The 15,340-nt window shown below is 36.2% G+C and overlaps 1 protein-coding gene across 3 annotated transcripts in view; it reads right to left on the reverse strand.

Annotated features, from left to right (window-relative positions):
* The window catches only part of NRDC (nardilysin convertase), a 105,077-nt gene that overhangs the window by 6,754 nt on the left and 82,983 nt on the right, over positions 1 to 15,340 (reverse strand). For all 3 annotated transcript variants that reach the window (XR_003420181.2, XM_027059209.2, XM_027059208.2), the window contains 8 exons: positions 13,531 to 13,635; positions 11,403 to 11,526; positions 10,753 to 10,839; positions 8,906 to 9,025; positions 7,575 to 7,626; positions 6,258 to 6,408; positions 3,647 to 3,774; positions 1,659 to 1,821 (listed from right to left, as the gene is read on the reverse strand). Coding sequence is in view for 2 of the 3 variants with exons in the window: in XM_027059209.2 (XP_026915010.1) it covers positions 1,659 to 1,821; positions 3,647 to 3,774; positions 6,258 to 6,408; positions 7,575 to 7,626; positions 8,906 to 9,025; positions 10,753 to 10,839; positions 11,403 to 11,526; positions 13,531 to 13,635 (930 nt within the window). In the remaining variant the exon portion in view is untranslated. The remainder of the gene's footprint in view (positions 1 to 1,658; positions 1,822 to 3,646; positions 3,775 to 6,257; positions 6,409 to 7,574; positions 7,627 to 8,905; positions 9,026 to 10,752; positions 10,840 to 11,402; positions 11,527 to 13,530; positions 13,636 to 15,340) is intronic.

Consider the following 15,340-nt stretch of genomic DNA (forward strand, 5'->3'; position numbering starts at 1 on the left):
AATATTATGTTTGTTGAATATGAAGTGGCTCTCAGCTGAACAGCTCCCTCTCTTTTTTCCCTTTGGCATTCTGTTAACCTGTACACTGTGACACGATCAAACTTAACTGTTCAGTTAAACCCACTAAGCTGTGTCCTCTAGGATACCTGTGACTATGTTTTAGAAACCTAGGTCTATAAATACAGAACCTGGCATAGAATGAGCAAAAGAATAACACTTAACACACTAAGTGAATGCATCCTCTCCCAAGACTTCTGTTTTCTAACCTATAAAATGGGGGATAACTGAAGGGGTGAGCTCATCTTTAAAGTGGTTTCTATCTGGGGCAATTCATGGTACTAAGTTGTTTAGACCAAAAGGACCCCAGCCCAGTACTCCCACTGTGTTCAGAAAAGCAGGCAGCTATCCTGCTCTTCTCTATGTGGGTTAAAGCTTTTAAACTTCTTTCTGAGGAAAGGAAAAGAAACTAAAGCTGGTTTGGGGGTTGGGGGAATAAAGACAGAGGAAGTACAGAGGAGACAGCAGTCTCAAGAGTGGCCAGTTACATATTCCATTGAAGGAACAGTCCTGAGAAACTAGAAAGCCATGAAGGAAGATGGTCAACAGGCAAAAAATTTAGGGAGTCCCAAACAAGCATTCTTGGCTGGAAGAGGCCTCAGGTAATTACAAGGTTCACAGACCTATCCCACTCAATATATATCAGAACAAACTCCTCATATGCCCCCAAACCTACTATTTTTCCTACTCCTCCACCAACCCACTGTTTCTAAAGCAAGAAATCCGGGCATCATCTTAGACTTCTCTCTTCTCCCTCACCCCAACATCCAATCAGTCACCGAGTTTTGGTCATCTTCTATCTCACTATTTCTTTTTCATTTATTTGTGTAACTTTGGGCTTTATCATTTTTCACTTCAACTTGTGTGTGTGTAATGGTAAAAGCACATAACATAAAGTTTACCATCTTAACCATTTTTTAAGTAAACAGTTCTACAGTATTGAGTATATTTACATTGTTGCAAAATGGAACTCCAGAACTTTCTCACCTTGCAAAACTGAAACTCTATACCCATAAACAACTCCCCCCTTTTTTCCATCTTCCCAACCCTTGGTAACCACCATTCTACTTTCTGTTTCTACGACTTTGACTACTATGGATATTTCATATATTCTGGAATTATACTTCATGTCAATTCTTATAACAGCCTCATAACTGGTCTCTCTGCATCTTTGTTAACAACAAATCCCCATTTAAATGCTTCAGTGATTTTCTATTTACTACAGGATAAAACCCAAGCTCCTTAACTTGACACACAAGCTTGATATACAAGTTCTGCCCGTGTGTCTGTTTGTGTACACATCCCTCACCACACCCCAGATCTCCCACTTTAATCTCTAAATTAAACTGGTGTTTCCACACACACTGTTCAACAAGTAACCAACACCTTGTATTTACTGAATCATTTCACTCAAAGCCTTGTCCATTATCAGCAGTCTTCTTCATTAAGGAAGTCTTGCCCAGCATCAGAATGGCTGTGCTAGGACAACTCTGACCTGCGAAAACTACTACAGAGCTTCCCTTTTTGGAGAACTAATGCAATTCCAGAGCCCACAACAGCATTCAGACCTAGCTAACAGCAACAGAGCACCTCACACTCACTGTGCTTGTGACATTTCCTTGTACCAAGCCTTCAACAAAGAGCTGGGATTTGAACTCCTTGACAAAGCTCAGCAGAGACTCAAGGGAAAGGCCATCCATCAAAGCCCGGTACTTGTCAATCATAGACCAACGGGCATATTCCAGGATTAAAAGCCGTACATCTCTATATAGAGGGCAGAAAAAAGACAAAGTTTTATCATTTTGAAATGAATCTTAAGGTAAAAAAAGATTCTACAGATGATGTGTTTCTAAAGAGACACAATTTCTATCATAAGATGGGAGAAACAATGTCATAATCACCAAAAAGTATTTATAAAATTACATATACAAAATTATGCATAGATTTACTACTCACTGGTACAGCTCAAGTATCTCAGTTGCAAAATAAAATACTTCACATTAGGTTAACACATGAGTCACACACACCAATTTAAAATTATTACTATTTTTACTTCAAGTCTCACTAACATTTTATTAATTACTAAAGGCCACCATTATGGGTATCTATTACTACAGTAACTATACAGTATAAGTAGTGGCTCTGGGCCAGAATCAGACTAACTCCTACTCCTCACCACCCAACTCCCCTCTCCTCACACTAAGCTATCTGAACTTGTCAAGTTACTTCACATCTGTGACTCAATTTCTTCATTTGTAAAACAAGGGAATAATAATGGCTACCATTATAGGGTTTTGGAGAGAAATAAATATATACATCTAACGTTTTTAGATTTAACAAGTAACAAATCTTCAATAAATAGATATGATTATTAGTTTACCACATTTTAATAAAGTAGCATTCAGTAGTTATTGGATACATAGGGCTATTTTTCATATTGATAGCTCTAGGCAACTCTCCTTTCCAACTTATACTTGGTTATTAGTTTTTATAACTTTTTGTGATAAGATTATAAGTTATTACAGATTTCTCAACTGCTCCCTGCCCTGCTTTTGAATTTTGTTCATTTATGGGCTCCTTATGACTATGTCAAAAGTAGGGCCTCTATATAACGTTGTGCTGTTTGTTCACCATTTATAGATGTCCAGCAAGGAGGTCAAGCCATGTGCACAAAGGGTGGTATCTACTCAGAGGGGACTTCTTTTTCCCCTCCACAAAGACTCCACCTGCTGATAGAGGCCACCCCAAAGGGGCACTTCTTCTGATTCACACAGAGGTACCTCTGGGCTACCATTAGCCCTAGACAAAAGAACAGGCTCTAATGAAAGGCTCAGGGTGTTATGAGCAGGAGGTTTAAGCATTATTCTACAGACTGTCAGAAGCTTTTTGCTATCCTTTGGAAACTTGGCTGAATTCTGGGTAGTTGCAGTTGCCAGATAAACTATGGATTAAGCAATTTAACTCAGCTACCTCATCATAATACCCTACATACTACAATCATCAGTAAAACAATTTTGAGTTATAACAAAGCCAGCATTCACCACCTTTTACTTACAAACTTTGGAAAAAGCACCCAGGTTGCTTGCCTTTAGCCTATAAATAAGTATAGTAGGCTTATTTTAGTCCTACTCACAAATAGCTACTTAAGCTGGGTTCAGAAATCCTATAATCCAATGGACGATTTCCTAAACCATAGCCAAGTCTAGTATGTCTGAAAAATAGCACTGAAACTATAGGCTCATCCCCCACACCTAACCCCTCAGGAAGGCAAATACTTTCAGGCCTTCAAAATACAAGCTGATTCTGGGGCACTTGGGTGGCTTAGTAGGTTAAGCGTCTGACTTCAGCTCAGGTCATGATCTCACAGCTTATTGAGTTCGAGCCCTGCATTGGGCTCTGTGCTGACAGCTCAGAACCTGGAGCCTGCCTCAGATTCTGTCTCCATCTCTTTCTGCCCCTCCCCCGCTTGCGCTATGTCACTCTCAAAAACAAATAAACATTAAATTATATATTATATAATATATATATGTGTGTGTGTGTGTATACACACACACACACACACATATAAGCTGATTCTATGTATACCCACTTGGCCAGAGTCTCAGGCTTGATGAGGATGTTAAAGTAGGTCTTCTTCAACTGCTCAGTTATCATTGTAAAAACAGCTGGTGTGGAACTGAATTCCGCTAAGTAGTCAATAATGAGCTGAAATAGTAGCTAAAAAGAAAAGAAAAAAGCACTTTAAGTAGAGAAGCATGAAATTCACTACGTTTTGGGGCAGGGATGAGGGGGGAAGGTTTTTCCATTGTTTTTTACCAGGGGCCCGGCATGGTAATAGGCATTTGTAGAGGACATAAGAGAAGTACGTGACTCAAGGATCTTTAGGAGCTAAAATCCTCAATAACTGTGAAATTTGGAGCAATGATTACTTCTTTTTTTTTTTTTTAATAGTTTTCATGGGTATTCTTAAACATTTTTTTTCATCCAAATAAACTTAAATCACTTTTTATTCAGCATCTCCATTGTCCCTAATTTGACTTTAACTGAGAGGGCATTACATATATATATTAATTTTGGAAGTAATGACAACTTTCTATCAAAGCTATTCTATCCAGAAACATAATGAGTCTCTCTCTCTTATTTAAAGTCTTTTATTTATATGATTCTGTAAGATTTCTGGTTTCCTTTAGAGAGATTCTGTACTTTTCTTCCTTATTCCTAGGTATTCCATTTTTCTCAATATCATATAACGGAGTACTTTTTCCATCCATTTCTATGTGGTTATTGCTACTATAGGAAAAAGAGCTATTGATTTTGATATACCGATCTCATGACCAGCCGCATCATGTTATTTTTTAAACTTCAGTAGACTCTTAGGTTTTCTAAGAATACAATCATATCATCTGCAAAGGGGAATACTTTTTCTTTTCCAACTGGATTTTTTTTTTTTCCATTTTAATGTAGTAGCCAGAATAATAGAGATGATCATGTGCTTCCTTGGCTTGTTCCTGATTTTAGTGTTCAGCATTTCATCAGTTACTGTAACATTTGCTGTTACTGTTCTTAATGAAGGTTTTAAATTTCTCTTTAATGTTTTATTTTTGAGAGAGACAGAGTATGAGTAGGAAAGGAGCAGGGATCCTGAGAGAGAGACAGAGTATGAGTAGGAAAGGAGCACCATGAGATCGTGACCCGAGCGGAACTGAGACGCTTAAGTGACTGAGCCACCCGGGCGCCCCTGAAGGTTTTTACTGTATTTAATTTCCCTCTATTCCTACTTATTAAGAATGCCTACTTACATTTATCAGATGATTTTTTAGCACTTATCATATAATGTTTCTCAATTGACCTGTTATGATGATTTGTGTTCATCAACTTAATACTGAACCAATCCTTTGCATTCTTCCCATTTGATCACATGAATTATTCTTTTTGTTACATTTTTAATTTATTTTTTAAATGTCTGAGTCCATATTATATAGGTGAAACTAGTGTCTACTTTGAGAGAGAGAGAGAGAGAGAGAGATTGATAGATTCTATACCAGGTTTTAATATTAAGGCTAGGTAAGCTTCATAAAATTAAGAGCCTCAAATACTTGTCTATACCTTACATATATATTTTTTTACATTTATTTACTTAGAGAGAAAGCACACACATATGTGTGCGCTCAGCAGAGGAGCAGAGAGACAGAATCCCAAGCAGGCTCCACACTGTCAGCACAGAATATGGCTTATATTTTTTAAAAGCTCCCCAGGTGATTTCAAAACATACCTCTTAAATGACAACCAATGTTATTAGGCTTTAATCTGTTTGGCTCTAAGCTACCTTACACTTAGATCTTTGAAGGTTGATAAAGGTTAAATATTCCACAGTGTCTCCTCCTAAAACCAATCTTTGTTCTCTGGGACAGTAATAGGGACAAGGGTACAAAGAAGAGAACTATAGTCTGCTCTTGGGTTTGGCTATGACAGAGAGGCCTCTTAGCACAGGTCTAACTTCTGCCAGGTCTTTTCCTCCACAGTTTTTCTTGTATGAACCTAGTTCCGCAAATCTTAATATATGTCCTACACAAGAAATCAAGATATAAAATTTGTTGATGGACACATATTATTTTAGCTGGTATTTAATGGCATAACCCTCTTAGCTAGCATCCCATATTATTTCTTCTTCTGCTTAAGAAGTTTTTGACAAATAACACTGAAACATATTCCTTACCAAAAGATAAATTAACCACAAGATACATAGACCCTGTTTCTAAAAGGCTCAAAAACTTAGAAGGGAAATAAGACACATACTTGAAACAAAGGGATGGAGTGAAAGAGGAAGAAGGAAAGATACAAATATCTGAGTTCTACTCTGTCAGGTAATGTGCCATGTGCTTTAAATTTGTTATTACTGTCTGAGCATGAAATTAAGCTCACACCAGTCCAAAATGCCAGTGTTGGCTGCAGAGGAACTGACAGCAAAGGGAAGGGAAATCAAGCCTGAGGCATAGACTGTACTGCATGCATTGCTAATAATTAATGAATGTATATTGCTCTTATGTGTGGCCCAAGTTAGAATAGCTGTCACCAGGCAAGAATCCACATTTTGTTCTATGTATAGCAACGCATGCATAAACCTCTATACTTTGTGGTTTAGGGGCAACAAACATAAAATTTCAAGCTCTCTATGAGGAAAACAGAACATGTGTACTTACAGGTAGTTTGTGGTTGAATCCTTTCACTCGAATAATTAAACCATGTTCTCCAGCTACCAACTTATACTCTAGCTGTGCCACATCTGCTTCATAAGCTGGTTCCGCAAGGTTATGGGTAAGGATATTGACAAAGATATCAAAGAGAACCACACTGAGAATATAAAATACAAATAGCACTATTAATTGGCAAGAAATAAACACAAATAAATGTACTTTGATTTAACAACAGGAAACTTCACTTTTAGCAAGATGTTAATTCCACTACTCCAGAATGTAAAACTGTGTACTGAGTTAGAGTTTACCTAGGATTCAATTTTACAGGGACATTACAGACACCTACCTTTAGCAGTGCTTCCCAATCTTTTTCATGTTATATACACATACAAAATGTTAATATTTATACTGAAAAACCGGGTAAGTGTAAAAGGCATACAAGGCAATTGGCCCAAAGGCTCTGGCCATCCCCGCAGCCTAGGTTTTCTGACTGACAAATTAAAAATCTGAGTGAAGGGGGAGATTAATACATTTTTTATGTGGTATTAATAAATGTTAGTGCTGCTTATCATTTTAAGGTTAGATTTTACAGTTTATTTATTTATTTTTATTATTAATATTTTTTTTAACATTTATTTATTGCTGAGAGACAGAGCATGAGCAGGGGAAGGGCAGAGAGAGAGAGGGAGACACAGAATCTAAAGCAAGCTCCAGGCTCTGAGCTGTCAGCACAGAGCCTAACATGGGGCTTGAATTCATGAACTGTGAGATCATGACCTGAGCTAAAGTCGATGCTTAACCAACTGAGCCACCCAGGCTCCCCAGATTTTACAGTTTAAGTAGCAAAGGAAAGGAAGAAGTACAGTAACATTTCCTGAGCACCTCCTATGTTTCAGGGACATTTTAGGCTCTGACCTCCCACAGTGCAGGTATCTGTATAAATATATAAATTATTTGCTAAGAACAAAGTATAATCAGATTCCTTGCCAGTTTCTAAATATAGGATCAAACAGATCCATTCATTCTCATTACAAACTAGAAGCTAATCCAAACGCATCTTTAAGGAACTTTCTCAGTCCAGTAATCCTATGATTAGCCTATACCATCGGCATGTTTTATAAATGGGTGGAGATGGAACTGCCACAATTCCATTTTAATGCTCAGTATCAATACAAATAATTTGTTTTGGGTACAGAAAAAATACACAAATCAGCAGCATAACTCAGTACTCATAGAGAAAATAACAGAATGATTCAGAACAAAACAAACCAAATAGTTTTTCCATAAGAAATATATTTTCCAGAAAAGAGGACAATTGCTTACTTTGCTGCAGACTTCTGTATCAAAGGTGAAATCAGATGGAAGCGTATATATGCTAAAAGAAAAAAAAAATAAAAACAGGTAAGAAATTACAGGTCAGAGGCCTCAAATATTTTATACATCTGCTATTTGACCCTAACATATTTTCTAAAAATTCTTTTTTTTTTTTAAGTTTATTTTTATTTATCTTGAGAGAGATAAAGAACCAAGGGGAAGGGGCAGAGAGAGAGAGGGAGAGACAGAATCCCAGGCAGGCTCTGCACTGTCAGCGCGTGATGTAGGGCTCCAACTTACAAATCACGAAATCATGACCTGAGCCAAAGTCAACAGTTGGACGCTTAACCGACTGAGCCACCCAAGTACCTCTAAAAATTCTGAAGTAAGCTACTAGCCCTTAAGTCCGCATTACATTTTTATCCTGAAGTGTCTTTAAAAAGTAATATTTACCAGTCTAAACAGTGTTCAGAAGGCACACTTCAGTCTATGGGAAGCACAAGTATATAGACAGATACACAAAGAAGCCTAGGAATAGTCATCTTTATTAATAGCTTTGGTCACAGAAAATGTTTACAGAGGTATACATGTCAAAAACAACGGAACAATCCCAATGTTCACAGAGAGCTATAGCAGAGACTTTCTAAAGAAACACTAATAAGCTATTCAAAAAACACCCTCCCAGTAATCTAAAAAAATCCCTCAGAGCTACGTTACAGTTGTCTTGAGGTTAGGAATATGGGTTAAATAGCAATGAAGAGCCCTCAGCTTTTTTGATTCTAAGTTGCTTCCGTAAATTCCTATGCTATTCACAAGAACAGAAAATAAAAATGCAACAGTTTGGGTTAACATATTAAAGACTAGAACTTTGGAGTCTATTTCTGTATACCATGATTCCTTTATGATGAAAAGCAAAATGATAGAGGGAGAGAGAGGGAGAATATTTCACATTTGTAATGTTGGAAAAGGCTATCTATTGTGTCTCAGAATAAATTCCTTCAGCATACTTTTATCCTCTTTTTAAAAATAAAGTTTAAAACATACCACCATTCCCTAAGATGGCCAAACACCTGGCTCTGCTTTCATTTAACCAGAAGAAAAAATATTTGACAACAATTTCATTTTAGCCTTGAATCTTTACTTATTTCCTAGAATCTGTAAGGTATACAAGGGTTTCTGTGACAGCACTGGAGCACAGTATGAATCTGATAGATAAGCCTAGAAAACATCTTCAAATGAAGAGAAAGGAGAAAGGGTGATAGAGGGAAATAAGGTTGCTACCAAGTAGAGAAAGAGTTGATATACTTATTTCACTCCAATTAAAGAGGGAAACATTTTACCTTTGGGAATTTTGAATTTGTTGTCTTTCTTATACCACAGGCAACCTTGTAGAGTATTCACAATTTTAACAGGGTATTCTGTCTCAGGGCAATCAAAAGCCTTCAACATGAAGTCCGTGGCTAACAACAGAAAAAAGTAATCATTAATTCAGGTATTTCAGCAAGATTCCCAACAATCTTCAGTTCTGAAGTCTAGGTAACTTTTGTGGCAAAAATAAGCCAAATTAAGATGCTAGAGAACAGTAAATTAGTAAAACAATACAGAATAGAAAATTCTCTTGGTCTTAAACTAAATGAACTCTGAAGATTTGTAATTTCCTAAAGGTCAATTCTGATCTCTCTGCATTCTGCTTCATTCCCTTTCTCAAAGACATGTAAGACAATGTAAGAGGGACCTTTAGTTAGGATGGTTGTATAAACCAATTTATAAATGAATCCATTCTTGAATGTCTTTTACCAATCTTACAGACTTCTGAAAGGTAACAAAAAAGTGAAAGTCAAACTTGTCCTCTCAGTTAATGAAAACCTAAATTCTTTCATCAATATGTAGGTGAGAAATAGCTACTTAAGAGAAAACTACAGAACAGAAAAAACTACTGGTTATATTTATTAAGAAGAATTGGGTTGTTTAGATACTTAAAGTTCAAGATGTGGAAATGAATGGTCTAAAATATGTGAGACTTTTTTAAAAGGCTTTTTTTCCTAATTGAGGTTAGACTCACATAACAAAATTAAGCATTTTAAAGTGAACAATTCAGGGGTATTTAGTACATGCACAATGTTGTGCAACCACCACTTCTATCCAGTTTCAAAACATTTTCATCACCCTAAAAGAAAATCTTTAAACCCATTACAGTCACTCCCTATTATCCACTTCCCCCAGCCACTGGCAACCATCAATTTATGTTTCATCTATGGATATATATATATATCCTGGATATATCATAAATGGATCCATAAATGGAATCATACAACCTATAACCTCCTGTGTCTGGCTTCTTTAGCATGTTTTTAAGGTTCATCCACATTGTAGCATGTATATACCTCATTTCTTTTTATGACTATTACTCCTTTGTATATACTTACCACAATTTGTTTATCCATTCATTCACTGATGGACATATGAGCTATTTCCACTTTTGACTACTGTGAATAATGCTGCTATGAACATGCATGTACATGTATTTGTTTGAGTACCCATTTTCAATTCTTTTGGGTATATTCCTAGGAGTGGAATTGCTGGGGAAAATTCTGAATAAATTAGTTATATACAACTGTAACCTTTGACTTAGGTAGCTTTCTCATAGTTAGAATGTTTCCCACTGCAAGCTAGTACACAGGCACAGATACAAACATATATACCTACACGGAATAAAAGTTCTTGAAATAATACTTTATGAAATTAAACATTTTGCTATTTTCCATCCTAATTAATTTTTTTAATGCTTTCATAACTCATTACACAGAACTCACAACCCATTACACTGATTTCACAAACCTTGTAGTTTGAAAAACACTAGCAAGGCAATTCCTACAGAGATGATAGGGAAGGATCAGCTATGACATACAAAAAAAAGCAAAAGCTTCAGAGTCCCAAGATCTACATTTAAGTCCTGTTTCCTCCATTTACCAACTGAATAGTCTGGGACATGTTACTTTCCTTTTTTAAGCCTCATGTTTTCTCATTCAAAAAAGTAAGAAAACAGTAATCCCTATCCCAGAGTGTTACACTGGGAAGCTGAAATATGAATTCAAATGATACTTTGGAAATGTACTATATAGATGCTATTTGTTTTGTTTTATTACTACATAAATGAATTATGTATAATTATTGCTATTTCACTGACCTATGTACTTGTTTTCAGCTGGAAGATGAAGATCTGGATTTAATTCGAAATTAGACTTCCATAGGTCAGCCCACGAGTTTTCAACATCTGTGGAGATGAAAAACAAACTGATCCAATAAACAAGCAATATTGAGAATTCTCTTAATGACAAACCAGTTAACAACCAGCCTTCACAAATCGATTCTCTTTTCTTAGGAAAGCTATAATATATCCAGGCATTCTAGCTATTTACCACTCAAAGTGTAGTCTTAGCAGCACTGGTATCACCTGGAAGCTTGTTAGAAATGCAGAATCTCAGGCACTACTCCAGAGCTAGCGAATAAGAATCTGTATTTTAATAAGATTTCTAGGTGATACTATATGTACACTGAAGTTTCAGAAGTACTTTGCTAAAACACAATCAAAAAACCCTTCCCCAAACTATCCAGAAAACAGGATTTCTTTTTACTAGTTAATAAAAGCTATAAAACACAGCAGAAAATAATTTTCTGTTAAGCAGTATAATTTTCATTTCAAAGTCAACTCCTAAAAAAAGGATATACTTTTTTCCCATAGGAACCATCAGATGAAATATTAAGGAAATATTAATTAAATATTAAAAATTCTCAGTTGAGTTAGATAAATGTGGGACTATTATTAAAATATTTTACCTTCCATACTATACTGAGTCCCAAACCATTTCTCCTTGAGGTCACATTTTCCCTCATTAGCACCAGACAGTAGAACAAGATTTGCTTTTTGTGGCAGTAGCTGATTAAGAGCTTCAGCAATGACCTAATCAGGGGAAGGTAGAGAGACACACACACATACACAATAATAACTTTAACCTAATACATCTCTGTTAAAAAGGCAAAATCACGTTATGGTAGGCATCCCCAAGATCCTAGCATCTTAATGCTCATGAAATTACCATCATGAACACCGTAATTTATAAAACTTTGTTAGTCTATTGTTTCAAATGTTTCTTGATAAGCTATAAACACTGCCCATCTCAAATCCTACGTAATAATAGTGCTAACAGTAGAAACAGCTCTCATTTATTAAGTTTTACTATGTACCAGGTAGTGTTTAATATACATTATTTCATTTAATCCTAAAAACAACTCTAAGCATACCCATTTTATAAAAAATAATACTCAGGTTCCTATTAAAAATTAAGTAATTTGTTCAGGTTAAAGATTACATAATCTGCACAGAACAACACATCTAGAAGTGGCAAAGGTGGAGTTCTAAACAAGTTCGTACATGATTCCAAAGACTATGCTCTTAACCCCTAGGTATTATACTACCTTCATCCCCAAGAATCAGTAACATGATACCATTGCAGGGCCTCCTTCAATAATCCTTCAGCTATGACAGGAATAAACAAAAGATTTTGTGGGTAAAGTTTGAAACCCTGACTAGCATTTAAATACCATTTCTTTGAGAAACACAACAAATGGAGGTTCAGAATAAACTACTTGGGCCCCTGGACACAATATTCCCAGGAGATAACAAGAATATTATCACTGCCTCTTCCTTTACCTTTCCATTATCTTTTTTTTTTTTAATGTATGTTTATTTTTGAGAGAGAGAGAGAGAGAATGAGTAGGGGAGGGGCAAAGAGAGAGGGAAACACACAATCCCAAGCAGGCTCCAGGCTCTGAACTGTCAGCACAGAGCCTGATGTGGAGCTCAAACTCACAAACCATGAGATCATGACCTGAGCTTAAGTCAGACAATTGACTGAACCACCCAAGTCCCCCACCTTTCTGTTATCTTTAAAATTAGTAGTTTTGGAATACCCTAATCAAGATTTCTCAATCTCAGCATTATTAACATCTTGGACCAAATAATACTTTATTGTGGGGTGCTGTCTTTTGCACTATAAGATGTTTAGCTGCCATTTCTGGCCTCTAACCCACTAGATGCCAAGAGCATCCCACAGTTATGACAACTGAAATGTCTCCAGACATTGACAAATATACCCTGGGGGCAAAATCAGCCAACTGAGAACTGCTATCCCATATGGAGCAAAATGACTTCACCCCAACGAGTAAAGGAGGAAAGACCCAAACCAACTATTTATTTGTATATAATAATTATCTCTAAGTCACGTTTCAAATTCAGGGAATATTTTCTTTTTTTTTTTTTTTAATGTCTATTTATTTTGAGAGAGAGCAAGCGGGGTAGAGGGTCAGAGAAAGAGGGAGAGAGAATCCCAAGCAGGCTCCATGCTGTCAGTATGAAGTCAGACGTGGGGCTTGATCTCACAAACTGTGAGATCATGACTTGAGCCAAAATCAAGAGTCAGCTGCTTAACGGACTGGGCCACCTAGCGCCCCAGGGAATCTTGTATTTCTCAGAAACATTTTCAAAATGGTTAAATTTAATTGCCCAGAGTATCTAACTGAGTTAGATAAGGTAAGCAAAGACAACTCTCTAAGTAAGGTTACCAAAAAGGTGAGCAAAACATCTCCCTAAGTAAGCTTAATAACCAAAGCATGTAATTCTTAGGAATCACTTTAATTGTTTTAGTAGATGTTTCAACACTTGAAAAACAGTGAGAATAATAGTACCTAAGAAACGGACTTGGTTTTCTCCTCATATTAAAACATAATCATATATAACAATTATGAAAAACTGCCAAAAAAAAAAATACTGCTATTTCTTCCATTTAAACAAACAAAAAATCTGACGTATTTAACCAAGTTGTCTACATTCTCACAGTTCCTAAGTCATGTCTGCACTTCTCCCCCTTCTCTCTAAAAGTAACTCTCAGAAATGAAATGTCCTTACTTCTGGCTTGTATTCAAAAAGAAGCTGATCTCCAGTGAGGAAGTCCTGTAGCGGGTACAGCTGCATGTTTTCACACATATTTTCCACATACTCAACTGGATCTGTCTGTAAAGAGATGTAATTATTTCACACCAGAAACTTCCATTATCCTTAATTTACCACAAAATATACTTTTTCTCTTTTTATGAACAATGAAACCAAGAGCTTCTGAACAGAAATAACCAGATACAATTTTAGCTTAAGCATCTGATGCTCACTTGAGCTCCCCATTGGGGGGGGGGGGGGAGGGAGGGAGAGAGAGAGAGAGAGAGAGAAAGAAAGAAAGAAAGAGAGAAAGAGAGAAAGAAAAAGAATTTGATGCTCTGAATTCTAAGAAAATTTAGCCAGAGTTACCATCTTAAGGAGTTTAACCTGACACCCCTCCAATCCCCAACCTGAGCCCAACAACACACAAGGCTCTAATCATGTCATGACCTCTTTGTGAGAATAATTACAACACTGAATTGTAAATGCTTATTTATATGTCAAGTACCCCATATGACTGATGATGCCCATAAAGACAGGGTCTTCATCATGTATCACTACAGCACTATCACTTGAAAACTATCTGTAAACATGAATCAGATCAACGTAGAAATCAAAATGTGTCATTAAAGTCTTGATATAAGAAATTATATTAATCAGTATATTACCTCAATTTAAAAATGAAAGAGTGACCACAAGTTCTCTAACCTATGAAATGGAAATACTTTTTCAGAGGAAAGCAATCAATTCAAGTACTTATTGAGCACCCAGAGGCACAGAATCTTAAAACTGACAAGTCCTTCAGACACCAAGTGGTTCCATTCCCACATTTTATAAGGAAATACACCCAGACTGATTGGATGACTTGCCCAAAGTCACACATTAAGCATCAGGCAGAGTAGACACTAGAACTCAGGGCTCCTAATGTAGCAGCAAACACGCTTTCTAAAATACCACACTATCCAGTCCTTTACTAGACAGAATGGGTTGTTCTCTCATCTAATGGAAGACACAGGAGAAGTGAAGGTTACTGCATTTATGGAGAAGAACTAATGCATGCATACATCAAACTAGAGACCATAGGTATATATTATCTACTATATTATCACATAAAAATAGAATAAGAAGAAAGTAAGGAAACACTGTTAGGTTTTGTTTTTGTTTTTTGCCCCACTTCAGGAAACATTCCTGAATCAAGTTGACTAGTCACTAAGGTGCTATTATTATTTAAAACGATTCCTCCTACTCTCTTCTACTTTTTAAAAATAAGTTATTCTCACTAGCCACTTAGTTATAAAGTAAGTAAATGGTCAGTATGCAACAAAATTGAATGATTCAAAATATTTCCAATAAAAAAACACTAAGGACCTTGGCTAAAAGCAGATCTCCAGTACCAAAGCAATGGAGCAGGTATTAAGAAAAACACTTAAATGCTTATCCTCTAATTTTTTAAAGATATTAATCCACATACCATAAAATTCACACTTCTAAAGTGCACAATTAAAAATGAAGTAAAATTTAAAATAAAGTGTACAATTCAGTGGTTTTTAGTATATTTACAAAACTGTACAACCATCACCACTATTTAGTTCGAGAATATTTTCATCACCCCAAAATGAAACTCCCATAACCGCTAAGCAGTCACTCCCTGCTACCCACTCCCCCTAGCCACTGGCAACCATCAATCTGTGTTGTATTTCTATGAATTTACCTATTCTGGAAACTTCATATAAATGGAATCATATTAATATGCAACCTGCGGTGACTGGCTTCTTTCATTTAGCAT

The sequence above is a fragment of the Acinonyx jubatus genome, chromosome C1, assembly GCF_027475565.1.
Source record: "Acinonyx jubatus isolate Ajub_Pintada_27869175 chromosome C1, VMU_Ajub_asm_v1.0, whole genome shotgun sequence".
In the NCBI taxonomy this organism is placed as follows: Eukaryota; Metazoa; Chordata; class Mammalia; order Carnivora; family Felidae; genus Acinonyx; species Acinonyx jubatus.